This window comes from Thunnus thynnus, chromosome 16 (genome assembly GCF_963924715.1).
Source record: "Thunnus thynnus chromosome 16, fThuThy2.1, whole genome shotgun sequence".
NCBI lineage: Eukaryota > Metazoa > Chordata > Actinopteri > Scombriformes > Scombridae > Thunnus > Thunnus thynnus.
The window spans coordinates 8,580,123-8,607,094 of NC_089532.1; the positions used below are offsets into that span (position 1 = coordinate 8,580,123).

Here is a 26,972-nt window from a genome sequence, read left to right on the forward strand (position 1 = left end):
TTAATCATGAGAAATGGGATCTGACATGAATATTAATATTGATAAAAGAACTTCAGTCAGACTTGTGTCAAAAAAAGTGTGTCAGCTACTGTGAATGGTAGAATGATACAACTTCCTTAATCATCTCTACATCAATCCAAAACTCAAATGATCAGAGATCTGTTTCAAAAGTGGAATTGAACAAGATCCTTTTTTCACTGTAGCCGGTTATGCATTGTAGTCCACACTTCCTGGCACAATATCTGTAACCCACTGACCAAAAAAAGAAAAAAAAGAAAAAAAAAAGAAAAAAGAAACACGTTAATCTCTCATTGGACCGACAACATTGTTGATTGGGAAATTTTACAAATATTAGGCTACATGTCTAAAAGAATCTCAAAAACATTTTTAAAACTAGCTTTACGTGTTTATACTGTGCACTCGCATTCTCTCTAGTTTGACTGTTCCTAGAAATTAACAGCTGTGTCCTTACTGAATTAGAATATTTTGAGATTTGGCAGTCATTGGTAGAAATGTTATAAAAATGTAATCATCATTGTCTAACTTTTAAAATCTCTCTTTGTAGTGTCCCTTCTCATCTAGGGATTTTTTTTTTGTTTGGACCTTCAACACTTTTGTTTCTGAAAAAATTTCCCCGATATCTGAATTGTATTTCAGGTTTAAGGTTCAATATCATAATGGATAGCCTTCCTGCATTTCATCATTTTCATTTCAACATGAGCCTAGTGACTTTACAACTCAACATAGTGTAAGGCTGAAGAGAAAGAAGCCTGTTCATCCCTGGTCCTTTGAAAAGACAAGAATAACACAGCCTGCTCAAAGATGTACAATCCATGAAAACAAATATGTTACACTGACTCATTTATCCACACAAGTACGTTTATTAATACAAGGAGACATGGTAAAACAACAAACATACTATAGTCTGTTTAAAAAAGTCTAACTGTACTGTCACAACATGTTTTCTCCACAGCAGTTTATATGGATCCAGTCCTGAAAGAAAAAACAAAAACAAAAAACATTATATAACAAAATATGAAACTTAAAAGTGCTTTCATGCATTCTCCTTTATGGGAATTGACTTTGTGATACCTGCAAATGAAAATTACATTCCTAAAATGTAATTGTTGTTTGCTATTAATGAAAAGGCTGTTACTGTAGTAGGAAAACCCTCATGACATATTAAATTTCCCACTGTCCTTGAAGAGGACTAATTGGATGAGAAAAACATGTTAAGTCCTACCATTCAGTAGATGGCTTTTTGATGATTTTAAACCCCAACACTTTCATCCATGGTCCTGATTTCATCCTGGTCAACTAAAGATAAGAGATCAAATGAAATTTTAAAAAATCTAGTTAATCTAAGTTTCCAACAGGACTCAAAATTTCAAAACATGACACCAAGTATGGTCTACTAACCTGTATCCAGACTTTCTGCCAAGGCATAGTCTGTGGCAAATCCTTTCCAGTATTTCTCCATCACTGTACTCACAACCACACCCTCGCACTCAATTTCCACTGCATACTGAGGAACTGCAATCTCTGAATGATCTTCCATGTTGAACACCGACACCTTTAGTGGTTTGTCAACCAGAAGATTGTAGAAGTCATCATAAACTTTGTCATCCCAGGAGCCCTTGGACTCTTCAAATCCATTCAAGGAGCACAAAAAGGCCTGAGGAGCCTGCTCCAACAGACTCTGAGGCACTAATCTCACATTCTTGATGTCAACGTCTGACTCATTTCCGTAGTCAATAAACACAACATTGAATTTATCGTCATTTCGGCGAATGACTTGAGCTCGATACCACTGGTTGTCACTGGAAAACAGAGCAAGGCATGGACTGCCAGGGCCAAGAGTCTCTGGGAACATCATGTCCTGTTCTGCCTGTCCTGCTTCCTGCACAAGCCTTGCCACTTTGCCAAGATCCTCTGTGTTGGCGTACTGACACCAGAAGAAATGGGGTTCCACAATACAAGAGGCGTATACCATCTCCATCTTGTTCTTGGAAATATTTGGCTTCTTGTACATGCAAGTATTCACATTTACTTTGGAAACATTGTGTGTCATGTTGGACTCAGTTTGATCATCTTGGAGGAAAGTTTCTGTTTCAGGGCTTTCTGTCATAACACATTCTTTGGTGACTGGTTTCTGGTATACCTGCATTGCTGTATTTACAATCACTCCCTCGCACTCAATTTCCACTGCATACTGAGGAACTGCAATTTCTGAATGATCTTCCATGTTGAACACTGACACTTTTAGTGGTTTATCAACCAGAAGACTATAGAAGTAATCATAAACTTTGTCATCCCAGGAGCCCTTGGACTCTTCAAATCCATTCAAGGAGCACAAAAAGGCCTGAGGAGCCTGCTCCAGCAGACTCTGAGGCACTGATCTCACATTCTTGATGTGAACATCTGATTCATTTCCATAGTCAATAAACACAACCTTGACTTTATCTTCATTTCTGCGAATGACTTGAGCTCGATACCACTGGTTGTCACTGGAAAACAGAGCAAGGCATGGACTGCCAGGACAAAGAGTTTCTGGGAACATCATGTCCTGCTCTGCCTGTCCCGCTTCCTGCGCAAGCCTTGCCACTTTGCCGAGATCCTCTGTGTTGGCGTACTGACACCAGAAGAAACAGGGTTCCACAATACAAGAGGCATATACCTCCTCTGTTTTGTTTTTGGAAATGTTTGGCTTCTTGTATAAAGAAGTATTCACATTTTCTTTGGAAACATTAATGCATTTCATGTTGGACTCAATTCGACCATCTTGCAGGAAAGTTTCTGTTTCAGGGCTTTCTGTCCTAACATGTTCTTTGGCAACTGGTTTCCAGCATACCTGCATTGCTGCATTTACAATCACTCCTTCGCACTCAATTTCCACTGCATACTGAGGAAATGCAATCTCTGAATGATCTTCCATGTTGAACACTGACACTTTTAGTGGTTTATCAACCAGGAGATTATAGAAGTAATCATAAACTTTGTCATCCCAGCAGCCCTTGGACTCTTCAAATCCATTCAAGGAGCACAAAAAGGCCTGAGGAGCCTGCTCCAGCAGACTCTGAGGCACTGATCTCACATTCTTGATGTCAACGTCTGACTCATTTCCATAGTCAATAAACACAACCTTGAATTTATCGTCATTTCTGCGAATGACTTGAGCTCGATACCACTGGTTGTCACTGGAAAACAGAGCAAGGCATGGACTGCCAGGACCAAGAGTCTCTGAGAACATCATGTCCTGCTCTGCCTGTCCTGCTTCCTGCGCAAGCCTTGCCACTTTGCTGAGATTCTCTGTGTTGGCGTACTGACACCAGAAGAAGTAGGGTTCCACAATACATGAAGCATATACATCCTCTGTTTTGTTTTTGGAAATGTTTGGCTTCTTGTACACATAAGTATTCACATTTTCTTTAAGGCATGTCATGTTGGACTCAGTTTGAATACCTTGGAGGAAGGTGGCTGTTTGAACAATTTCATTCTTACCATGTTCTGTGGAAAATGGTTTCCAGTATTTCTGCATCACGCTATTCACAACCACATCTTCCCACTCAGTTTTCACTGCATATTGAGGAACTCCAATCTCTGATTGGTCCTCCATGTTAAACACTGTCACTCTGAGTGGCTTATCAACCAGGAAATTGTAGAAGTCATCATAAACTTTGTCATCCCAGCAGCCCTTGGACTCATCAAATCCATTCAAAGAGCACAAAAAAGCCTGAGGAGCCTGCTCCAGCAGACTCTGAGGCATTGTTCTCACATCCTTAATATCAACTTCAGACTCATTTCCATAGTCAACAAACACAACCTTGAATTTATCGTCATTTCTGCGAATGACTTGAGCTCGATACCACTGGTTGTCACTGGAAAAGAGAGCAAGGCATGGACAACCAGGATCCAAAATCTTGGGGAACATTGTGCCCTGTTGTGCCTGTCCTACCTCCTGAGCAAGTCTTGACACTATGTCCAGGTTCTCAGTGTTGGCACGCTGACACCAGAAGTAATTGGGTCCAACAATGCAAGAAGCGTATACTTCCTCTGTCTTGTTTTGAGAAACGTTTGGCCTCTTGTACATGTATATGTTCTCAATTCCCTTAGGGTACAAAGGAAGGGAAAGATGTGTCATTTCTGAGTCAGTGTTGCCACCTTGTATGAACGTCTCTGCCACCACTGTTTCTTTGTCCTTAAGAATTACATCCAAAGTTGATTTTCTTCCTTCATCCGAAGTCTTTTCATGTTCAACCTCTGGTACGGAGACAAGAGTTGTGGAATGTGAATGAATCTTTAGCTCATCTCTGGCACAAATTCCATTGCTGTTGTGGCCTTTACTTTTTTCTGCCATCTCCCTTAATGGTGACATATTCATGAACTCTTCAGTTAAACAGTCAACATCTGATACACTAGCCTGTTTTGAGCTGTTAGGGCACTGCTGGTCAGTCTGCTGAACTAGGCCATTCATCTTTTGTTGTTTTATCTTTGCTATGCTCTCTCTGACCTTCCCATTTACATTCAAGGAACCATCAAAAAGTTCAACGATTAGCTTCCCTCTTGCCCCTTTTGCCACTACTGAAATGGTAAAATTATGGCCAATGGCATTATCTGCAAACCACTGGTTGATTTCCTGTGGTACTTCGGCTGGGACATCAAACAGTCCAAGTGGAACAGCCTGGACGGGAACAGACATGGCAATACTTGCATCAGAGGGGAAGGCGCAAATATCAGATTCATTCACTGCAAGGGTATCCCCATAGTCCACAAAATGCACTTTAAGTTTTGGTGACATTTCTACCACTTGACCTCTGTACCACTGATTATCAGTGTACCTAGCAAAGCAAACACTGTTGAGTTCAATTAGGCGATCTGTGCACTGTGGCTGGCAAATTAGTTGCTTAACATTTTCCATCACTTTGTCAAACAAATGAGAGTTCCTGTCTAGCTGGCAGTAGAAGTGATTTACATTCTCTGAAGAGGTAACCCACACTTTTTCTTTTCCACCCACCTCAATATTGTGTGTGGAGTAATTATATGCATCTGATGGGACCAGAGGAAGGACTTTACTGTCAGCCTGTGCACATTTCTGAGCCAGCTGTTTGCAAGCACTCTGAGAAGATGTTTCAATATCTACAACATTAACCGACAGGCTTTCTTCATCAGATGTTCTAGCCTTTACAATACTTTTCAATCCAATGTTTGAAGAGGCACCTGAATCCACAAACTTCTGAAACTCTAGCGCAGCATCAGTCCAAGTGACAGCATTGGAATTAGTGGGATTCTTCAGATTGAATAGGCAACACTGAAAAGCCCCATCGACTCCGCCTAAGAAAGCTGGGTCAATAGGGAACACATCTCGCAGAGGGACCTTTTGAGTTTGACCATAATCTATAAATTTCACATCTACTACTGGGGAGTGGTGACTTGCAATGATCTTTGCTCTATACCACATGCCGTTTTCTGGATTATGGGTGACGAAGATGGACTCAACAAGTGGCTGAGGGTGGGCAGAGGCATAATGGGTTTGCAGGTCTTCCATAAGGAGACTAAGAGAGTCATCATTTTCAGTTGCTTGACACCGGAACTTTTGTAGACTTTCAATGCAAGATACTTTTACACTGACAGAATTTCCTACAGTAAACACATCGTCATGATGAGCATCTTGCACCCCAGAGGAGCAACATGTTGAAAGATGCCCATTGTTGTGTATTAGAGGGTCTGGATGTTCAGAGATATATTTGATAGGATGAACATTGGGGCCAGAAGTCTGTATCTCATCTGCCCTGCGATTAACTGGTGGGTTCTTGGTACTTGGCAAGGTTTCCTCTAAAGCATCAACATTTAAGCTGACTTTGTCCTGGGAATCCACACACTGTTCATCCCCAAGTGAACTGAGAAATGATGATGCAATGGGGTCATTCTGGACATTTGAATCTTGTTCAGTCTTACAAGGTGGAAAAAATCCTGCCTTCTCTAAAAAGCAATTGTTTATGCATGCAGCATTAGCTGTATAGAGAGTGACATAATAGACATCATGAGGTATTTTGTGGTGGTTAAACCCAGCCACAACCGTCTCATTCAGCAGTAGTGATTTCAGGTACTCAGTCTGGTTTGTAGTCCATCTTGTGCCGTTATCGTTTACTCCATCTAGAGAACAGAGATATGTGACCACTGGCATTCTCAGGAATTTTCCATGCAGTGGTCTGATGTCTCCAACTGGGACAAATTCAGTTTTTCCTTCATCCACATGCAAGACTTCTACAGCACCATCGCTAGTCACAATGTTCTGCTTTAGTAACGAGCGATGCCATCTGCCGTTTACTCCTTTAGCAGCACATGGATCCCCGCTGGTCTGTGGTTGTGCCTCTCCAAAATCTGAAGTTTCTTCATAGTGTTGGTGGACCTGTTCTGATAATATTTTAACTGCCTTGGAAAAAATCAGAAGTTTGCAAAAAATGTTCTGTGGATCAATTACCTCTGTCACATTAACAGTTTCAAATGTGTCAGTTAAGAGTTCTGGGTAAAAGTATTGGTCATGTTTCTCAAGTTGGCAACTAACATTCAGATTCTGTTCCTGTGTTATACGGTAGGCCTCAGAAGCATCTCCTTTAGGTAAATGTAGACATTTAAGTACAAGGCATTTAAACTCGCCCACTGGGATCTTCTTTGCAACTCCAAGTTTACACATGTGCTTGGAAATAACTGGTATATCAAGGAGAATTGTCCTGTCTGGCATCAGCACATGTTGAACCAGCCCCTTAAACTTCTTGCCAGGCAGAGACTTCAAAAACTTTGTGGCTCTTTCAGGCCAGTTATTCTCAAGGGAGATGACATTTGCGAGTATGCATGATTCAATTTCAGGAGGAAGGAGAAAACTGTCACTCTGGCCCCTTGCTAAAGCTTCACTTGTGGCAATATGGGGCTGTCCCTGGTCAATTAGAAAAACATTGGAGGTTTCACTTTGAATTGATACAATTCGAGCTCTATGCCAGGTGTCACTGATGCAGACTAGACAAAGGTCCCCTGGTTTTCCTTCTGATCCACAAAACTTCCTCTTAGGAATCTGAATTTCCTCTCTCATTTTCTCATAAACATGCTTCCTTCCATCATCCATGTTAACCCATAGTTCTACAAGACCACAATTGGGGTTTAGGTTTACCCTCGTGATGAGAACAGGTACATCTGATCCTGGTGTTGGAAGCCCAGGAATCGAACACATTGTGAAGCTCAGAGCTCAAATATACCTGCAAAAATGAACAAAGGAATATATTAATGTAAAGCAAAACAGGCCTTCAAATCAATTATTAAAAAGCACTTCAGAAGTAATGCCACTACTTTTAAATACATCACTAGTTGCTCAGTTTAGTCTAGCTGTTGCATGCAGACCATGTGCATCAAAACAAACCCACTCCAACCTTAACCCTCTACAAAGGGGGCATAGTTTGAGGATATGGCATGAGGTAAAGAAGCAGCTTTTATAGGGCACAGCTCAATACATTCTCCAGCAGCCACTATGATCAAACAGCTTTTTTGGAACAAAGATGTAGATGGTTAAAAAAAAGAAAAAAAAAAGAAAAAAAAGGTATTTGGCATTGTGTAATTGTTGACCATGAAAAATAAAGCACATATTTTTTATTTATCTATACAGAGGGCATTGTGAAGGGAAGAGTATATTTATTGAGCCTTGAATAGGCACTGCTAATTTTCTGCACTATAGGCCAACTTTACGTGTTTCCAAAACCAATTGACTGGGCTAAAAAAATAACTTACAATTTTCACATAAAAGCTGAATTGGAAAAGTTAAACTTATGTCATTGTTTACAGTCATGTGGTTATTATGGAAAAGAGCATAGTGTCTATTTTTCTGGAAGACAAATCCAAATGACATTTCAGAACCCGAGAGGGTGTTTAACCACACACCATCTGCTGCACAATAAAAAACATTTTAAACCATTTTTCAAGGTGCATATTATTATATATGTATACGCACACACACACACTGTAGATAGATTCTATCAGCAGACAGACTAATTTTTTTAAATCCACATGGGCAGAAGAGTCTGTAAACACAGTCAGGTATTTATCTTTGAGAAAAATAGACTCTTAGCTATGAGACTCATACATAAATGATAATACATGAAAGCACAAAATGGGGTTAATTTACATTGTCCTATCAAAAAAAGTCAGCACTACAACTTCAAAAATGTATACTTCCTATCTATAAATTAAAGCCACTGACTACTCCACAAAATTAGTATGTTTTGGTAAATGTCCAATTAAGTGACTTTCTGTCAGTAATTGCAAGAATCTAGTTGCGATGACACTTTTTTTGGTAAATGACTTTTTCTTGTTTTGAAATGTTATCAGAATATTTGAGACTTTTCTTCTTAAGGCAGTGACCGTCTGGTTGTTTTATTCCCAAAACCACTACTACTGAAATTGTGATGATAACAGATATCTGATTTAATTTGCCTCACTTTAACTGTACAAAGAGATGTGATAGTCACTGCCTAATTTTTGCTGTTCTAGTTACAAAATTGCAAATGCATCATGTGGTAGCAGGAACCAATTCATGAATCATTAGAACACATGCCAAACACAGGAAATCTGCATCTGCAAAGAGGAAGAGTGGTCAAAATCCTGAACAACATTGACTGACAGGGACGTGACAGGTCAATTGCATGTAAAAAAAAAAACAAAAAACAAAACAAAACAAAAAAAACCCCAAAACAAATAAATGTTTTGGCCTAAGAAAAGCCAGAGAGTTGAATCAACACTTCTGATAGCTTTAACAAAAAAAAACAAAAACAATATGAGCTTCATCCAATTGGTATTTGGTGCCATCCACTGTTCATTTGCTGAACATTTCAACATTTTTAACATGTATGAACCAGAATTCATGCTTCACTTAGGTGCAAGATTTCTTACAAAACTTTTATGGTTCAATAATGTCAGCATTCATTCATCATTTACATGACAGTGAGCCACACCATTGCACTGGGTGACATGTTCCTTCACCCTGAAGAGTATGGGCAAGTTAGTTTGTTAAAAAACTGAAAAAACTGCCCCAAACACTTAACAGCGATCACGTTTTCATTCTCCAGAGAGTAGTTAAAACGCTGTTCTCTTCACAGTGCTTCACTAGCTTCTTATGCTACATATCACAACCTTTTGACTTTGTACTACATTGTAAATTTCTCAAAGAATTTCAGTAAAAAGTCAAGAGGTTGTGACAAACTAATGCCCATACTTATCAGGGTGAAGGAACAGTGTGGCTCATTGACGTGTTTTTAAGTCATATATGGACAAAAATGGTGGTCTACAGCACGGAGGAGGCCTATCAGACACTTTTCTGTAAACTGTGAGCACTTCAAGCAAACAGTCTTATCTTCTCACAGCATTTAATTTGAATAGGCCTTAACCACTAAAGCTACCCTGTATTTTACAAGAAAACCGAACAGATGAATACAGAATAAAACAATTTTTTTTTTTTTAGCTTTTTCTGTTTCATTTTCCTGACTTTGGGATTCTCTCGTGATCGCTCAAATTTGTCTTGTGACTCTGTGGGGGGGTCCGACCCCCAGGGTGTAAAGAATAGGTCTAAACAGTTTAGCTAACAGTGGTCTTACTCCAGAACATAGGCCTACTTAGGCTAAATACTTATGTAAAATAATCCTGATGTCATGTAAATTACTCTGGAAATTTACTAAAGATTCTATAAATTGTTAAGTGCAACTTAACTCCCAATGCAAAATAAATGGTAACTAATTAAAACAAAATATCCCATAGTTTCTCAGGTGCATTTAACAGAGGGCTACACAGTCTTTTTAGTGCCAGAGTTCCTCTTTTTGTTGCTATACTTCCACCACAGCTCAACAGGGAAACACTGCGGAAACACAAAGAGGGAATTTGATGCTAAAAAGACTGTAAATGTGGCAGATATCCACTTGATGTGACTAACTCAGACTGCTGAAGCCTCATATAAACTTTTAAATGCATTTTTGCCCAAAATAACTGTGTGGATACACTGTGGATTTTTCCCCCCAATCACTTACATTGAAAGCACATTTGAAGGGGCTTCTTTTAACAGCCAGTATGAACAGGAGGAATGATTACAGCGAGGAAAACCTCTTTCAGTGTTCATATGGACACCTGACTGTTGTTTTAAGACAGACTTGGAAAAAATTCGGAGCCTATCAGATTTACTTTTAGTTGGTGACGGTTTGCAGATTATTACAAACTAAAACACGAATCGCTTCGTATTTTCTCACCGTGTTTGACACAGGCGACACATCTCATTTTGTGGTTCAATGGCAGGAGATGAGGGGCGGGTACTCACACGTGTTTTTAAAGGTTTTGATTGCGCGCGTCTTCCTTTGAGCGTTTTGAAAAATACCTACATGCAGGACATCAAGCGTAACATTTTGAATAGTTGTTGTCATAGTGCAGCTACACTGCAAATGTCGGACGATGTAAGGCTTCTTGTAGGCATACATTTAATTGAAAAAGAGGAGCATTTGATATTGGAGGCATACACAGGTGGGCGGCGAGCCAATCACGCAGCGCGTCCTCTGTTCCGTGTTTGCAAGTGAAGTCACCCCACAAGTGACAAGAGTGTTGCAGTTCACTTCACAACACTCCGACCAGGAAGTCTTAAAACGTTGCTGCCTGTATGACCATGTTATTTTTGCAGGCTGCACACACAGGCAATCGCACAATGGTAGGCGAAGTCTATAATCAGTTTTATCATATTTGTGATCCAAAGTGCTAAAAGAGTATACCAGAGTTTGTTTTGTATTTACATGTTGCTTTAGGCTGTAGCTCTGGACTTATGTGTGTTGTCTTGAAAACGTTTCGTCAGTGATCTGAGGGTTTTCTAAAATTCTGCTGACTGGCGGGGAAAAGACTGCGTGTTTAGTGGATTTTGAATGATAGATATGCCATAATTTGTCTGGGATATCTATTATTCAGACAGATTGTCTCACTGAGAGTCATTTAGAGCTGCAGCCTTCATGTTGCATATCCATCTACATAAAAAAAACTTTTTGAAATAGGTTTATATATCCCTAATGAATCTCAATCTTAATACGAATCAGTTAGAAAACATTTGGAAACCCAAAACTTGGAGTAAATGCTTATCTGCAGAGCTGTGTTGCATAATAACACCTGTTGCTGTTGTTGCTGAGCCTGCTGGTTTCAGCATGTGGCTTCCTGGCTAGAAGTCAAAAGGTTAAAATCTCCCTTTTTTTCACATTTTCACTCTTTAGGAAACCAGTTTTTGCAATTGCATTATTTATAGCTATTCAGTATCTTCAAATATTACCCTGCAGTAGCTCTGACGTCACCTTTCTACGCCTCTCAAAATAGCAGACACAACCCGGACTGCATTTCAAAAGTATCACTCAAAAAGGAAGGAACTAGTAGAGCGTGCTTAGACAGCACGGAACAATGAACATAAATAAAAGTTGTTGACACACTTGGCATAATTCAAAAAGACGCTTAGTGGTTTTTACAAAAGAAAAGTCTGCAAGTTTTTCATTGCCAAAAAAATCTGATACAAAGCCTGTCAAGACTGACTCATAGAAAGTCTGTTTTTGAGTTAAGTACAGCTGAAAGGATAAGTTGATCAACAGAAAATGAATCGGCAAATTATTTTGATCAACGATTAAGGCCAAATGTTCATTGGTTCCAGTTTCTCATATTTGAAAATGTCCTTTTTATTCCATTTTGTATGATTGCAAATGGGTTTTGGACTGTTGGGCGGGGAAAAGAACATTTTTTAACAATTTCTTTTACATTTCATGGTCTATACAATTATGAATTAATCAAGAAAATAATTAGCAGGTAAAGAAAATAGTTGCAGCCCTAGAGTAAAGGAAATATGTATATGGTTACTGACGTTGCTCTTCTGTTTCATTTGCACCTTCCTGTTAACTGTATTTTCAGTGACTTGTTTCACAATGAGTAAAAGGAAAGGTAAAGTGATCAGTGACCCGACAACTGTTAAGAGCCGTAGAGTAACAGTTGGGGGTCTGGAAGATGCACCAGATGATAGAAACTATCAGGAACCATCTTCCAACAAATTCACTCACACGGTGAGTCATTTCCCTATAAAGCACAAATCCTTTGTCTTTGCTCCTCAGCAGCTCATTAACGGGTGTCTAATATTTGCTGCATGTATTTTTAGGGAGACATCGGCCTCATTGAAAGCATCACTGTCAAGAATTTCATGTGTCACTATTTGCTCGGTCCGTTCCAGTTTGGGCCCCATGTGAACTTCATCGTCGGCAACAATGGAAGTAAGAACCGGATATGTTAATGTCATGTAACCTGCTGTTGACTTTGGCTTGTATGTTTAACACATTCCAACCCGTCCGGGGTGACAAGCAAATCCATATATGCAGTATGTTACTCTATAAAACCAAAAAGAGGCAACTTGATCATCCATTTTTGTTTGTTAAACAATCAAACAAATTGGATTTTATTTCTTAATTATACATAAATATCTGGGCTGTCATTTTTAAACTAAGATTGTTATTATAGTGTTTAAAATGCACAAAAGTAGTTAGAATGTAGGGCACCGAATTAGGGTTATCTCCTCAGTATATTATTAGGAGATTATTTGATTTATTAGGGTTTTGTCTAAATAAGACATTTTTAATGATTGTTGTGTTATTTGGTCTTTTTATTGGGAATGAGCTACAAGTCGTTAGTGATTTCTTGATAATGACAGTGACATTTGTGGTAATATTCAAAGATATGCTTTGTTTTTTAAAAGACACTAGATTTTAAAGATCCCCTCCAAACATGATTTAAGACATATATAAATACTCTGCTTGCAATAATTTGTATCTGATAGGGTTTTTAAGTAGTTATTAAGTCGTTAAAAATCTACAAATTATGAAAACCAAAGTAATTTTCTTTTCTTTTTAACTGCTGGACATATGATGTGTATGTGCACTGGAGGCTTCTGGTTTCCACATCGCACTTGAGTAAGTTACATATTGGACCAAGAATGGCTTCCAAACTGGTTGTGATCTTACAGAATTCACATCTTATATACACATCTTAAACTCAGAGGGTGAACACGGAGAAACAGACGCCCCCCCCCCCCCCCCCCCCCCCCTTTAGCAGATATATGTGAAAACAACCTTCTAGTGTGAAGGTCAAACATCTAAGTGAGGTAACAATAAGCAAAACACAATTTTGAGTGGAGGGAGACTTAAAAAGATGCGTTTGCATGACTTAATTCATCTGTAGAGTGAAAATAACAGTGAAAAATCCAATTTACGGATTTTTAAATTAAAGCAGTTTATTATCTATGGAAAGAAGTTACACCACTCTTTACAACACAGGACTAAGAATTTGTTTATTCAAAGCCAGCCCTCCTAATGTATTTCCTGCGGATACGTGATTTGTGTTTATTTGCATACATTCTTTAGTTCTACCTGCAATATGTCTGCGGTAAGTTTTCCATGCAGTGATTTAATCTCTCGTCTATGTTGTTTCCCGATTTCATTCTCAGGTGGAAAAAGTGCCATCCTGACAGCTTTGATTGTGGGCCTCGGTGGAAAGGCCACTGTCACAAACAGAGGAGTGTCACTCAAGGATTTTGTGAAGTTCGGTGAAAAGTAAGTAAGAGTCGACAATCAATCAAACCCAGTCCTCAATGACAAATCAATGTGTATCCTTATTAATGTTGTTGGAAATGCTTTAATCTCTTCACCAGCAAGGTATTTCTACTAGAATGCTCTCACAGTATAGTTTGCTCTTTAGTACCGCAGATATAACAGTGAAATTGAGAAACAGAGGACCAGACGCTTATAAAAGGGACATCTATGGCGACTGCATCTCCATCCAGCATCGGATCTCAGTTGACGGATGTCGGACCTGCAGGCTGAGGAGTAAATCAGGTGACTTTGCTGAATTACAGATATTCTTCATGCCAGGGTGACTCACTTGGGAGTGAAGACAAAGCATTTTAATCAGACCTTTCGCCTAAGATGTATACATTCTTTACTCTTGGTTAGGAATTTTCCTCTATAAACTCGCATGTGTGCTTTTTATATGCATAGCACTGTTTCACATCACACCGTCTGTATCTTATATTTACATTCACAGCTGGACTGATGTCTTTCATGTGTTGTAAATGTCACTAGGTTATTTTATAAATAAAAAGATCTTAAACTGCACTTTGCCACCATGCCGGTTACTGAATGAGCACGCTGAAAGGTTTGCTCCTAAACTTGGGCAGCAAGATAACGTTTCAGTCTAAGAAATGTGTTCAACCAACCGTATGATCTCTGTCAGAGAGATGCTGGCTGTGTTGCTGTTGTGCATCAAATGAAATGTAAAGAGTATTATGCAACTTTAATGATTATCTTTTTCAGGACAACAGAGGTATGAACCTCACTACTTCTAACTTGTATTTTAGGGCAACTCATCTCAAACAAGAAGGAGGAACTGACGGCCATTTTGGACCACTTCAATATCCAGGTATTTACTGTCAAGCTGGTAAAAGTACTTCCAGTGGATGCACTAATAATCTTTTCTGCCCTTTTGAAACGTTGTCATTATTTTTGTTTTGTGTATTCCAGCTGGATAATCCAGTGTCCATTCTCAACCAAGAAATGAGTAAACAGTTCCTGCATTCAAAAAGTGAAGCGGACAAGTATAAGGTACAACACCACCATGTTCATTGTAAGCTCAGAAATTTAAGATTCAACCCATATTGAAAGAAGCTAATATGATCATAGAACATTTTTTTAATTGAGTGTTTTGGTTTCCTCCCTCTTTTCTGCTTATTTAATTTGTAGTTCTTCATGAAAGCAACTCTGCTTGAACAGATGAAGAGGGATTACATCCACATCAAACACACTAAAACAGTCACACGGCAGCAGGTTGAGAGACAAGAGGAGGTAAAATATTTAATACACAAACTTCTTACCATTGATTTATCCCATCAGGTTTTTCCATATCAAGGCTGTAGCCTGCACACTTAAATTTACTGACAAATTCTTGATATCAACAACCAAGAAAATCTAATGAAATGTTCATTAGAGCTGCAACTATTAATGTAATAGTCGATCGACATAAAATTAATCAGCAACTATTTTGATAATCGATTAATCAATTTAGTCATTTTTCAAGCAAAAATGCTAAAAAAATTTGCTGGTTTCAGGTTCTCAAATGTGATGATTTAATGCTTTTCTTTGTCAAACATGACAGTAACCTGAAAATGTTTGGGATCTGAACTGCAAACTAAACAAAAAGTTTGAGGACGTCGCCTTTGAAACTGCAAAATTAAAACTGTCATTTTTCACTCAAGAAAATAATCAGCAGATTAATCGATAATGAAAATAATCATTAGTTACAGCCCTAATATTAACATTTGCTTACATGTGCTTTTCTCTTGGTACTGATACGTTTGTGAATAATGCAACATGTACTCAGCTTGCCTCAAGTAAAACAAACCAGTTCAAATGTTTGTTTTCAGTGTCTCAAGGACCTGAAGCAAGAGTTTCTACAGAGGAAAGAACGATATGAAAATTTGTCGTCCTTCAGTGAGATGAAGGAGGTTTTGGAGAACCTGAAGAAAACAATGGCATGGTGTTTGGTAAGATTTGGTTAGATATGGTACATTTTAGTAAGTCTACTATCTGCTGCTTTTTGAATTTCTTAAAAATTAGGATTTTTTTTATCAAATATTAGGGGAAAAAGGGAAAGAAAAAGAAGAAAAAACCTTTTGAAAAGTGAAAGAATGTTTTGCCTGAAACTGCCTTTGAGCGCACAATTTTCAGTCAGTTGCATAATGCACTCGAACACGATCAAGGTCACTTTTTTTTTTAAATCACTTTCAGGTCAGAGAGAAGGAACAGTTGGTACAACAATTGAAGGAGGACATTGAAAAGGAAGAGAATAATTACACACATCAATACAACCTTCAGCTCTGTCAGGTGAGTCATAAATGTTTATCTCCTGTTAAATATATATATATACAAGTCTGTTTACGAACTATCACCACCAGGAGGTCTCCTCCACCGGAAAGAAAGAAAAAAAGATCTAGCGTGCAAGTAAATTATTTTAGGCGTTGCCTGTGAAGGTACATTCACTCTTTCTCTGATCTTTCACACAGACTAAGGTCATACAAGTAGATAAAACACTTCAGTGCATCAAAAGCAGAATTGACAGTCTAAGAGAAGAACAAGAATCACTATCAGAGGACAATCTCAAGATGAAAGAGCAAGTGAAGGTCATTAGGAAAGCTCACAAGGAACAGGAGGTAATACAAAATGTACAAATATGACAAGCTGGTTCTGTGTCTCTTCAAAACTCAATTTATTTCTTAATATGTCAAGTGCACATGAGTAATATATCGGTTATAGTGACATATCTATCTTCTTCCATAGCTTGTTTACTTTCGGGCTCTGAACAAACTCAAACAGTCAGAGCAGGAGCAAAATCTTCTCCTGGAGAAAATTAACAAGGCAAAAACAAGGTGGGAGAGAAGAAATGTAAAAAAAAACAACTATAAAGGAAGTCTTCATTACATTTGATAAGAATTTATATCCTCCAATATATTTCTGATGTGTTATAGATTAATGTATGTACTGTATTTCAGTGGGAGCCTGAACAGTGAGGGAGAGACAGAATATATGAAACGACAGAAGACGTTATCCCGTCTGAAAGAGCAGCTTGCAGAGCTTGACGATCAGTGTTCACAGCTGAATCATGAGATCAAAAACAACCATCAGGCTCTTTTCAAAGGAAAGGAAGAACAGGACAAACTGAGGTACGAGAATTTATATTTTCTTTCTCATAAATATACCGTTAAGGAGGAGTGTCGTATGAGTCGGAGCCCAGTTTCCCTGCACTCCAGTGAAATTTCACGATTAAGCTCTGTTTATATTGACTAGACTGGAAGAAAGGAATATCCAGGTTGCCTACGAGTCCAAACTGAAGAGGAAGAATCAGCTCCTCGCCAGTCGATCAAACAAGCTGAAAAGATTCGGAGATCATGTGCCCGACCTGTTGGGCTCTATCGCTGAGGCTTATGCAACGGGACGCTTTGTCAAGAGACCTGTTGGTCCAATAGGTGACTTTATTATTTATTGCCTCCCTGTCAAGAGTGAGACGAGAAGATCGATACCATTCTCAGAGTGGTATTGACCTTCTCATCTAAGTCTCAGTAAGAATGCAAATAATGTATTTCTCAAATGTTGATTTATTTGTTTAAACTTAGTCACCTGTAAAAGTGTCATTTAATCAGCAGAGGAATTAAATGACTTACTATCCTTTAAAAACTACAATGCAGATCATTTTTGACTGAATGATCTGCATTTAAATGCATTTAATTGATCATTTTAAGTGAAGCAGAAAATTCAGTTGTTTCAATTGTACATATTTCAGTTGACAGAGTCTGTGTTTGCTCTCAGGGGCGTGCATCAGTTTGAAGGATCCCGCATTAGCTGTGGCGGTGGAGTGCTGTCTGCGGAGCTTCATGAAGGCTTTCTGCTGTGACAATTACAAGGACGAGGCGGTCCTTCAGGAGCTCATGTCTCGCTTTTATCCGAGGGGCAACAGGCCACAGATCATCGTCAGTCCTTTCTCTGAAAAAGTTTACAACATTCATGGACGGTCAGCAGCTGCAGCTTTTGTGATTTGTTCACTTTTTTGTGTCATATTTTTTTGACATGTTTTAAAGCTACATTTTGTTTTTCTACTTTGCTGTTTGTAGGAAGGCATGTCATCCAGAATACCCAGCTGTACTGGACATAATCACAGCAACCAGCCCAGTCATCATCAACTGCCTTATTGATATGAGAGGGATAGAATCGATTCTGATCATTAAAGTTAGTGTCTCACAAAGACATGTTTTGCATGTATGATTGTTGCAGGAGTGATGTCATAGTTATTTTTCATTTCACCCCCAATCAGTCGAACCTCTTCTTCATGTTGGATTGCAGGAAAAAGAGAGAGCGAGGAGGGTCATGCAGCAAGGCTGGCCGCCCAAAAACTGCCGTGAGGCCTTCACTGCTGAGGGAGATCAGGTGTACCCAAACCGTTATTACACCTCTGACTTCAGCATGGCAAAGTTTCTCGGTGGGGATCTCGAGACTGAAATAAGGTAAATAAGCTTTCACGACGATAAGATCAGCTTGGAACAAAAGGCAGCAAAGAGATTATGTTTAATTGTGTCAAAACGACTTTTCCATAACATTTAAAAATTAGATGGTTTTGAGTTAAAAGACACCGTTGACATTATCAACATTGTCTTGTGTACAGTAGTCTGTGTTTTCCTGTCCTCATGCTTCAATGACACCATTTGATACTAACACTGAGTGAAATATTCAAACTGAAAGTATGATGTTTTTTTATTGCTGTACCCTCTTTTATGTCAAGTGGAAATGAAAATTGGGCATCTTGTGCCTCGTCATCTATTGCCTTGTTTCGATTAGTAAATGATTTTGTATTTTTTTCATTTCATTGTCATGATAGGAGGACCAACAAAAGACTAGACAAAAATATTTATAATAGGAAATTTAAAAAGCAATTTTTAAAACATTAGGATGTGAATGCAAAAACCCATCAGTGGGTTTATTCAAATGGACTCCTCTCATCATGGCATTAAACGGGACCTAGTGATCTAACATCAGTTTTTTGTTTTTTTTGGAAACTTTATTTTCATTATCATAAGTTTTTTTAGAAACAAGGTAAATTTACAGCTGAGTGAAGTTTTGATTGGAGATAATAATCGATCCTGCCTGTCACAGTATGTTGGATTCAGACCTGGAGAATCACCAGGCTCAGCTGTCCAGGTTTCAGCTCCACGTGACCTCTGTGAGCGAGGACATCCTGACCATGGAGAGCAAGCTGAACAACACCATCATGACCCTGAAGAAGACTCTGGTCAGTGAACCGTACTCTTTTAAAGTGTGAAGAACACGGTCCAACTTAAAGAGTAAAGAAAAAGGAGGTAGTTCAACATTTTTGTGTGATTTAATTTGCTCTTTGTTTATATTTTCAATGCAGGTATCTGTGAATGAAGTTAAAGCAACGATAACTGAGCTGGAGACTGTTGGGGACGAGCAGATTGATGACATCAACTCCTTGGTGATCATTTACTTTTTATTTGCACCCTTTCAAAACAGACATAAATCCCACTGTCATTTTTTTTTTGAAGGTGTAATATTTTCAAATCTTCAAACGTTGCAGGAAGAAGTCGCTGCAGAGAACCAACAGAAAATCGAGGCAGAAAAGCAAACGGTTCATGAAGCAAAGACAGAATTCGACAAGTATCGAAAAATGGCAGAAGACGCAGACTCCAAGTATTCGTCTGTCAGAGAACGAATTGATCAGCTCTCTGAGGACATGGAGCCGTTGAAGGTACACCACTGCATTGTCATGTCACTTTGTTCAGAGTCTAAAAATAGTTTCAGAAACCAGAAGAGTGTAGGCAACATTTCACTGCTGTTGCTGGCTGGTTTCTGTGGTTTTAACGCCACTGTTCCATCCTCTGCTTTTTAAAACGTTTGCAATGTGTGAATTGTTTGAATGTAAAGCATTTTAAATTGACAACATTATTTTTCTCTTGAATAATCATTTCCGGTGTTGTGAAGTAATTTTGTAAAGATGTAGTTTAATCTCACACCTTCCACCAGAAGTGGAGATGGTGATATTGATTATTATTTGTTTGTTGTTTGCTCAAAGGATGAGCATCTGAAGTTAGAGGCGGAGTGTGGAAGACATGAACGAAACCTTAAGATCTTCGAACACAAACTGAAGATTCATGAAGACAACATCCAAGCTATGAAAAGTGAACTTTCCTCAAAAGAAGACGAATTACAGGTAACAATAACATGTTTGACAAGAGCTGTGCTAATGTAAGTTGCTCATTAGGTCATCTTTAGTTGTTACATTTACCTCAGGGATATAATTTTTGGTCATGTAAATGCCCAGTTGTAGCATGTAAGCTACATTAAGCTATCCAGATCAGCTAACAGTAAGAAAACTCGATCAAAGAGATGATTTACTGCCTCCTGAGTACTGCAGCTGTCTCTAGCAAAAATTCAGAGTTCCCAGTTTTTCATCAGACATCACATGTGATGACAGGAATATCTGGCCAAAGCTACTAAGATCAGCCCCGAACGGCAGCAGGTGACCAGCAGCACCAAGAAGATCGACATAGAAATCACTCGGCTGAAGAATAAGATCAGAGTGTACGAGAGCAACTATGGTGAGCAGGAGCAGGTGGTCAGGTGAGAAATCACAAGCTTTCCAAAAAAAAAATCTTTCACAGTGGTTGAATCTTAGTTGCATTCCCCAGAGACAGAGCGGATGGAGCCAAAGAAGCAGATCTATACAGAATATATAAACTTAAAGTCTCCCTCCAGTCAGAAATGTGTTTTGCTTCGTGTTACTTCAGTTGAATGATGTAGAGTTTGACACTAGGAGGCTGTTTTCACTTTCATCCGCTGAAGGGGAAACTGAAAATCTGAGTTTAACAGGTGGGTTTACAGTCACATCACAACTAGTCTGGAGCCAATCATGGTCCAGTACACAATTTATAAAAGCCTCCAGTGCACATACAGTGAAAATGGGCTTTTCAGTGAAGTAGGAGACATCTTTCATCCCTCAGTTCAGCTTTTAAATGTCATTTTAAGGAAACTCAATTTATTACTTTGAGCAGAGGATTTTTTTTTTTTAAATGTCTTCAAACATGACTGCAGGGGATCTTTAAATAACTGCTTTATCCTAGAGCCGAGACAATTGTTGAAAATTATCAGCAACAATTTTGATTCGATTAATTATTAAAATGGTTTAATTAAGCAAAAACAATAAATTCCAGCTTCTCAAATGTTAATATTTGCTGGTTTTCTCTGTTTTATATCATTGTTGAATGAATATTTTTAGGTTTTCATCACCTCAGGCTCTCAGGACTTATAATGGACATTCCATATACTAAATTATATTAATCTAAAAATAATTGTCAGATTAACAATTTATTAAAAATATATTAAAACTTTAATTGCAGTCCTACTTTACTGAACCAAGTGTCCTTCTCTCCCTCTAGACTGGTTTACTAGTCAGACAAAATTCTCGTCAGTGAGGTTCAACTCATCCAATGAGATTACTTCTGCCACCGACAATTTTTTTTTTTTTTTTAAATACCTCAATCCAATCTACCCTTTGGCCATCACTAAATCATCCTCTGTCCTCGTTTTACATGTGCACACTGAAGGAAGGAATCAGGAAAAATTTTTAAACTGTGCCAATTTCTTCCCTCTGCCCTCATTAGGGAGTACGCCGAGGCCCTCGCTCTCTACAGAGAGAAAACCAACCAAGTCAGAGATCTGCGGAAATTCATCGATCGGCTCGATAACATCATGTCAGACCGGCAGAACAGATACAAAATAATGCGTAGGTAAATAACAGTCCAGTGGGTGTGAAAAAACAACTCATAAATACATTATTATAACGTTTAATTGGACGAGATACAGTAAATCCTGCTTTTGTCTGATGCTTTCCTCCTCTTCCTCCTGAAGGTCACTCTCTGTGAGATGCAAGTTGTACTTCAATAACTTCCTGATAAAGATGAACTGCTGTGGCTCCATGATTTTTGACCACAACAATGAAACACTCTCAATCTCGGTACGTGTGTTCACCAGTTATTTTTAGGAAATGCATTGAAAGTTTGTCGCCTGTTTTGTTTTACAGCGTTTTCCGTGTCACATGATCATTGTGTTTTTGTTTTGTTTAGCAGTTACCATAAAGGCAAGAATTAGAATTACTGAGCAGTTATCATATTGAATAAAAAGGCTGTGTTTTATTCTGAAAGGTAACAAACTAAACTACAGTTAAATTGTGAAATCTTGAAGGAAGATGATTTACATTTTCACATGAATGCATCAAACTGGAACCTGCTCAGGTGTCCTGGTGGACAAAGGGGTTTAAGATGCTGACCATGTAAACTTAACAGCCCCGGTTCGAGTCCATCCCTCCTCTCTCTCTCCTCATTTCCTGTCTCTACTCAAAAAATTCTTAAACAAATAACTGAAACCTGCTACTGGCAGAAACTTTTTTTTTTTGTTTAACTCAATACAAGTAATACACAAACCTCTTCTTGCACACGTAAAGGTAAATCCTCCTGGCAGGGAGGATGATGACGTGAGTGACATGAGGTCCCTCTCCGGTGGCGAACGCTCCTTCTCCACCGTCTGCTTCATGCTCTCCCTGTGGGAGATCACCGAATCACCCTTCAGATGCCTCGATGAGTTTGACGTCTACATGGTGAGCTCGCAGAGATGTCAGACACACACACACTGCGATCTGGAGCACACACACACACAGTTTGTAGCTTTACTCGACCGTGGCTTTCAGTCGCTTTCATTAATGAATCTCCTTCATTTCCTGCGTAGGACATGCACAATCGGAGAATCTCTCTGGATCTGCTCCTGGAGCTGTCGGGGCGGCAGCACCTCCGACAGTTTATCTTCATCACACCGCTGACCACTAGGTGACGCTCTCTTCGATGTCTGTCTGTGTTTACATGCTGCTCTCTCCACATTTTTTTACTTTTTCTTTAACCTTTACATCTTTGTTTCTTGTATAGATGATGTAATGTGGCACCAAATTAATTACAAATAGATTTCGCTGTTAATTTTAATGCATTACTCAAACGATACATTTGTAAATAAATTTATAAAGTGATTAAGTACCTTTGCATTTGAATAAAAACTGTAAAAGGGATTTTTAAATCTTACCATTTCTTATTTACTAGTCTGTCTTCCTGTTATTATAATTAAATGTGTGCATGATGTAAAAGCAAATTTGATAAATAATTTCTTAGTTTTTGTTTACAAAACCGTGAACATGTTTGTAATTATTACAGCGCCACTCTGCAGCTGCCATATTCTCCTTTTAACAGTTCATTTCCTATCGTCCCTCTTTGCTTTTATAAAGACTTTTTTTAAATGTGTCCGTGATGTTCAACGACTGACTGAATGTTACCTTCGCTTTGTGTCTTTCAGTAGTCTACCCAGAACCAGTCTTATCAAAATCCATCAGCTTCAGGATCCGGAAAGAGTGCCGAGTCAAACAGGAGATGAAGATGTTTGAAGTGATCTCCAGTGAAATAAAACATAAAAAGGTGACATTTATGTGCACGATTACTGTATATTTCAGTGTTATTGTGTGTGTTTGGGAGTTGCTGCTTGTTAATGTCATTTTATCAGTTTGTTTGCTGTAGATAAATTTGTGAACGTATTATGAGACAGAAATTATGATTGTGTAATGACATTGATGTGCTGGCTGCATACAGAGGTACTTTTACTTATCAAGCTAACATTTGATTAGTTTTTTCACCCTGAAGGGTCTGTTATTGGTCTCACCAGCAACACCGATGTCTCTTAATAGCGGTGTTATCAGCTGAAACTTCTTTGGTCCGTTTGGGTGTTTTAACAAACATTTAAACAAAAAACCATGAATAATAATAATGATAATAAATCAAACAATCCAATGACACAAAACAATCATCATAATAACAATATTTATGTTTTTACTTATGTATCTTGGAGGAAAACGGGGGATTTTCATCTTCCAAGCACAGAAAATAACAGAATGGTCATTGAAACAATCAGAAAGCAGCTCTGACTCAATAATCCTGCCTGCATGAGGAACAGATATCAAATCTAGCAGAAGTGATGATGTTTCAGTAACCCTGGTAGGTTCGGTAATGAGTTGAGTGAAATTTATGTTATCAAATAAGCTTTTATCATTTGAAGAGGAAAAATTAAACCAATTTACATTAAAGTCCACTAAAATAATCAAAAATGGATGGACAATTAAGAGAGATAATTGTAGACAATAAACATTTAGTGGATTCAAAAGGTGCAGATTGAGGTCTGTAGAGATTCCCTATAATTAAATGTTTATAATGATGAAAACTTATCTTAACAAAAAGACTCTCAAAACACTCAATTTGAGGAAGAACAAGTTGTGACCTCAGTCTAGAAGTGACATATGTTGCCTCCTCCTCTACTGCCGCTATCTGTTCGAAACAAAACATACTCAATTTGGATTTCCTCATCAGAAATACTACTGTTAAACCAAGTTTCAGAAAGAGTGATAACGTTAGGTCTATAGTGAGAAACTCAGGCTGTCAGAGGGTCAATTTCCTGACTTTTAAACCTTTTTACAGTATTACTACTGTAAAAAAAATTTTAAAAATAGTATGAAAATTGCGTACTCTTAGCTGGTCAGCTGAGAAAAGGAAGTCACACCAGAGTGCAAAACACAAATGTGTGCACACACAGACATAAACAAGACAAAAAACGCACAAACAAAGATTTACATGTAAAAAAAGTATAATTTCACGAGAGAGACACTTAGTCTGAATAAACTACAGGGGATAAAATGCAACAAAGCATTTATCCGTCACAGAAAACTCTCACTCCATGATGATGATAATAATAATAATAATAATGATAATAATAATGATAATAATAATAATAAAAACAAGGGGCTCAAACAGGAGAGAGAAAGTAAAATGCACAGAATTAAAAATAGGACTCAAGAAGAGCAGTCTTGAGCACAGTTTGTTCACATTATTTAGGACAGTTCCCGAAGGTCAGTAGACCAATCCAGCAGGGTAACTCAGTTCAGGTCATGTCTAGATGGTAACCCTAGATTTGTGAAACTCTCACGAGATTTGTATGTGTTGTTCTTTTATTGTGCACATTGTCATTGTACAAAATAATTATGTTTTATGATGTGACTGGTCAGGTTTAGATCATGGTTTCTTTTGCAAATCTAGGGTTACCGTTACCTGCGAACGAGTCAAGTCAGTTTTATTTATATAGTGCCGGAAATTTTCTCAGGGCACCTTGACATGGAGCAGGTCTAGACCGTACTGTATAATTTACAGAGACCCAGTATTCCCCCAAGAGCAAGCACTTGGCGACAGCAGCAAGGAGAAACTCCCCTTTAACAGGAAGAAACCCGAGCAGAACCAGCTCTAGCCTGGTCGAGAAGGGTCAGGTTGGTGTGTGGTGTAGATACAGCGAGTCTGCAGATAGACCTACTTGCCGCGAACTGTAAACAGTAACGTAATTGTGTTATTCTGTTGGATCGGTCCAATGACTGTCAGGAACTGTTGTAAATAATATGAACAGTCTGTGAGCAAACCTACTCTGATTGTGTCTAGATGGTAACCCTAGATTCATGAAAGACCCCGCGACTGATCATTTTAACCCAAACCATGATCTTTCCCAAACCCTAACCAAGTGTTTTTTGTGCCTAAACCCAACCAGACCTTAAGCACAGAGTTGTCACATCATAAAACATAATTATTTTGTACAATGACAAACAATACGCACAACAATGGAGGAACAATACATACAAATCTCGAGGGAGTTTCACAAATCTAGGGTTACCATCTAGACACCTATAGAGCACAAAAATAAACTAAGGATACATTTATCAGTCACAGAAACTCACACTATATGATACTCTGTGTACTGTACAGAAATAAACTAAGATAGTTTTAAAGTTCAGACAAGATAATGTTACATTTACTCACGTCCTTGACAGTACCCGACAATAGTCCATCCCAGTAGAAAGAGTCAAATGACGCTACTGGTTACAACCCCCCCCCAAAAAAAGAAATGTTACCATGTTACTGTTTGTGTTTGGGAGTTACTGCTTGTTAATGTCATTTTGTCAGTTTGTTTGCAGGAGATAAATTTGTGACCATATTGTGAGACAGAAATTGTGTAATGATATTGATATGTTGCCAGGATACAGAGGTACATTAACTTGTCAATTAACATTTCATTAGTTTTTTCACTCTGAAGGGTGAACTGAAACTTCTTTGGTCTGTTTTGGGTGTCTAAAGAGGAAGCAAAACCTCTAGGAGCTGCTAACTAGACGGATTCTTGCTATTTATATTCAGAATATTTATTGATAGTGGGAAAGTAAACATGTTGAGCACCTAAATACCTGAAGTCTTGGTCAGTTTTGACCTGATTTACAACTAAATTGTACTGATTTCCATCATTATCAGCGTCTTTTGGCATGATGATAATAATAATAAGGAGGTCACAGATTTGATTCCTGCTACAGAAACAGCACCCTTCAGATAGAAAACCAATCTCTACAAGGTCATATAACTGATTTTGAGTTCCCAGATAAATATAACTAGTGATGGTGAACAGTGCAGATGTTAAAAACAACACAGAAGATAGAGGTTTGTACACTGTACAACTTTAAACTCTTGTTAAAATGTGTTGATATCTGGTCAATGTCTGGTGTGTTATTATAAGTTTTATGTGTTTTTACAAAATAGTGTACACAAAACGATTCACAAGAGTTATTCTCAGTGTTTTTATGTCAGTTTTATAGTTGTAATGTACCAAATTATTGCCAAGATTATGTAGTAATTTTATCTTGATGCTTGCAGTTGATAATACAAATGGTTATGAATGGTTTTATGTTTTAATCGTTTACTTTTTCTCACCAGTGTTTACCTCAGGAGTCTGGTCCCACAGAGGAAGACTTTCACTCTGTGAGACCAGGACTCTATTCAGCCTGACAGTGTTCATATTTTTTTTTTTTTTTTTTTACAACTGGTGGTTTCGTCTGTTAAATTTGCTCCTTGAGAAACTGATTATAGTTGATCATATTTGGGCTCTGTGGCATAAATGTGTATCATCCAGCAGCTGTTAGCTGAATATGAAGAATTGTTACCATTGTTGCAATAAACTGTGTTGTGTTTTTCATGCATCCTGGACTATTCATTCATCCATCCAGATCAACACATACATTCAACAAAGTGCTTAAAGGATAAGTTCACTTTTTTTCATCTTTAAACAACATTCAGGTGCCCATTGATCGTTGACAACAGGTTTTGTTTGCTGTAATCATTCCTCCTGTTCACAGTAGACATTAAAAGATCCCTTCCTAATGTA

At 38.3% G+C, this 26,972-nt stretch overlaps 2 protein-coding genes across 3 annotated transcripts; one reads left to right on the plus strand and one right to left on the minus strand.

Moving 5' to 3' along the window:
- Window positions 1-858: 858 nt before the first annotated feature.
- Window positions 859-10,361, minus strand: LOC137199810 (tudor domain-containing 6). The gene is made up of 4 exons (XM_067614367.1): window positions 10,278-10,361; window positions 1,420-7,250; window positions 1,244-1,317; window positions 859-993 (listed from the first exon to the last, which is right to left on the minus strand). The coding sequence occupies exons 2-3, from the start codon at window positions 7,223-7,225 to the stop codon at window positions 1,271-1,273; spliced, it is 5,853 nt and encodes a 1,950-aa protein (XP_067470468.1). The 5' UTR covers window positions 7,226-7,250; window positions 10,278-10,361; the 3' UTR covers window positions 859-993; window positions 1,244-1,270.
- Window positions 10,347-26,785, plus strand: smc6 (structural maintenance of chromosomes 6). Of its 2 annotated transcripts, XM_067614368.1 has the most exons (27): window positions 10,347-10,726; window positions 11,953-12,101; window positions 12,194-12,305; window positions 13,532-13,637; window positions 13,783-13,919; window positions 14,441-14,502; window positions 14,604-14,684; window positions 14,823-14,924; window positions 15,503-15,622; window positions 15,867-15,962; window positions 16,142-16,288; window positions 16,416-16,504; window positions 16,628-16,798; window positions 16,923-17,101; window positions 17,442-17,643; window positions 17,744-17,858; window positions 17,973-18,133; window positions 18,780-18,915; window positions 19,039-19,119; window positions 19,222-19,392; window positions 19,717-19,854; window positions 20,119-20,264; window positions 21,305-21,430; window positions 21,552-21,657; window positions 22,144-22,296; window positions 22,425-22,522; window positions 23,037-26,785. In XM_067614368.1, exons 2-27 carry the CDS (start codon window positions 11,967-11,969, stop codon window positions 23,122-23,124), a joined length of 3,258 nt encoding a protein of 1,085 aa, XP_067470469.1. In that variant the 5' UTR covers window positions 10,347-10,726; window positions 11,953-11,966; the 3' UTR covers window positions 23,125-26,785. The 2 variants fall into 2 exon arrangements, 1 of the variants encoding a protein (XP_067470469.1); XR_010931858.1 differs by lacking the exons at window positions 22,425-22,522; window positions 23,037-26,785 and having other exon boundaries at window positions 21,305-21,426; window positions 22,144-22,283.
- Window positions 26,786-26,972: the final 187 nt, after the last annotated feature.

Coding starts and splice junctions, on each gene's coding strand:
- LOC137199810 (XM_067614367.1), bottom strand. CDS start 7,225: ATGTGTTCGATTCCTGGGCTTCCAACACCAGGATCAGATGTACCTGTT. Junction 1,318..1,419: donor GGCAGAAAGTCTGGATACAG/GTTAGTAGACCA, acceptor TCTTATCTTTAG/TTGACCAGGATGAAATCAGG.
- smc6 (XM_067614368.1), top strand. CDS start 11,967: ATGAGTAAAAGGAAAGGTAAAGTGATCAGTGACCCGACAACTGTTAAG. Junction 17,102..17,441: donor GAGACCTGTTGGTCCAATAG/GTGACTTTATTA, acceptor GTTTGCTCTCAG/GGGCGTGCATCAGTTTGAAG. Junction 17,644..17,743: donor GTTTACAACATTCATGGACG/GTCAGCAGCTGC, acceptor TGCTGTTTGTAG/GAAGGCATGTCATCCAGAAT.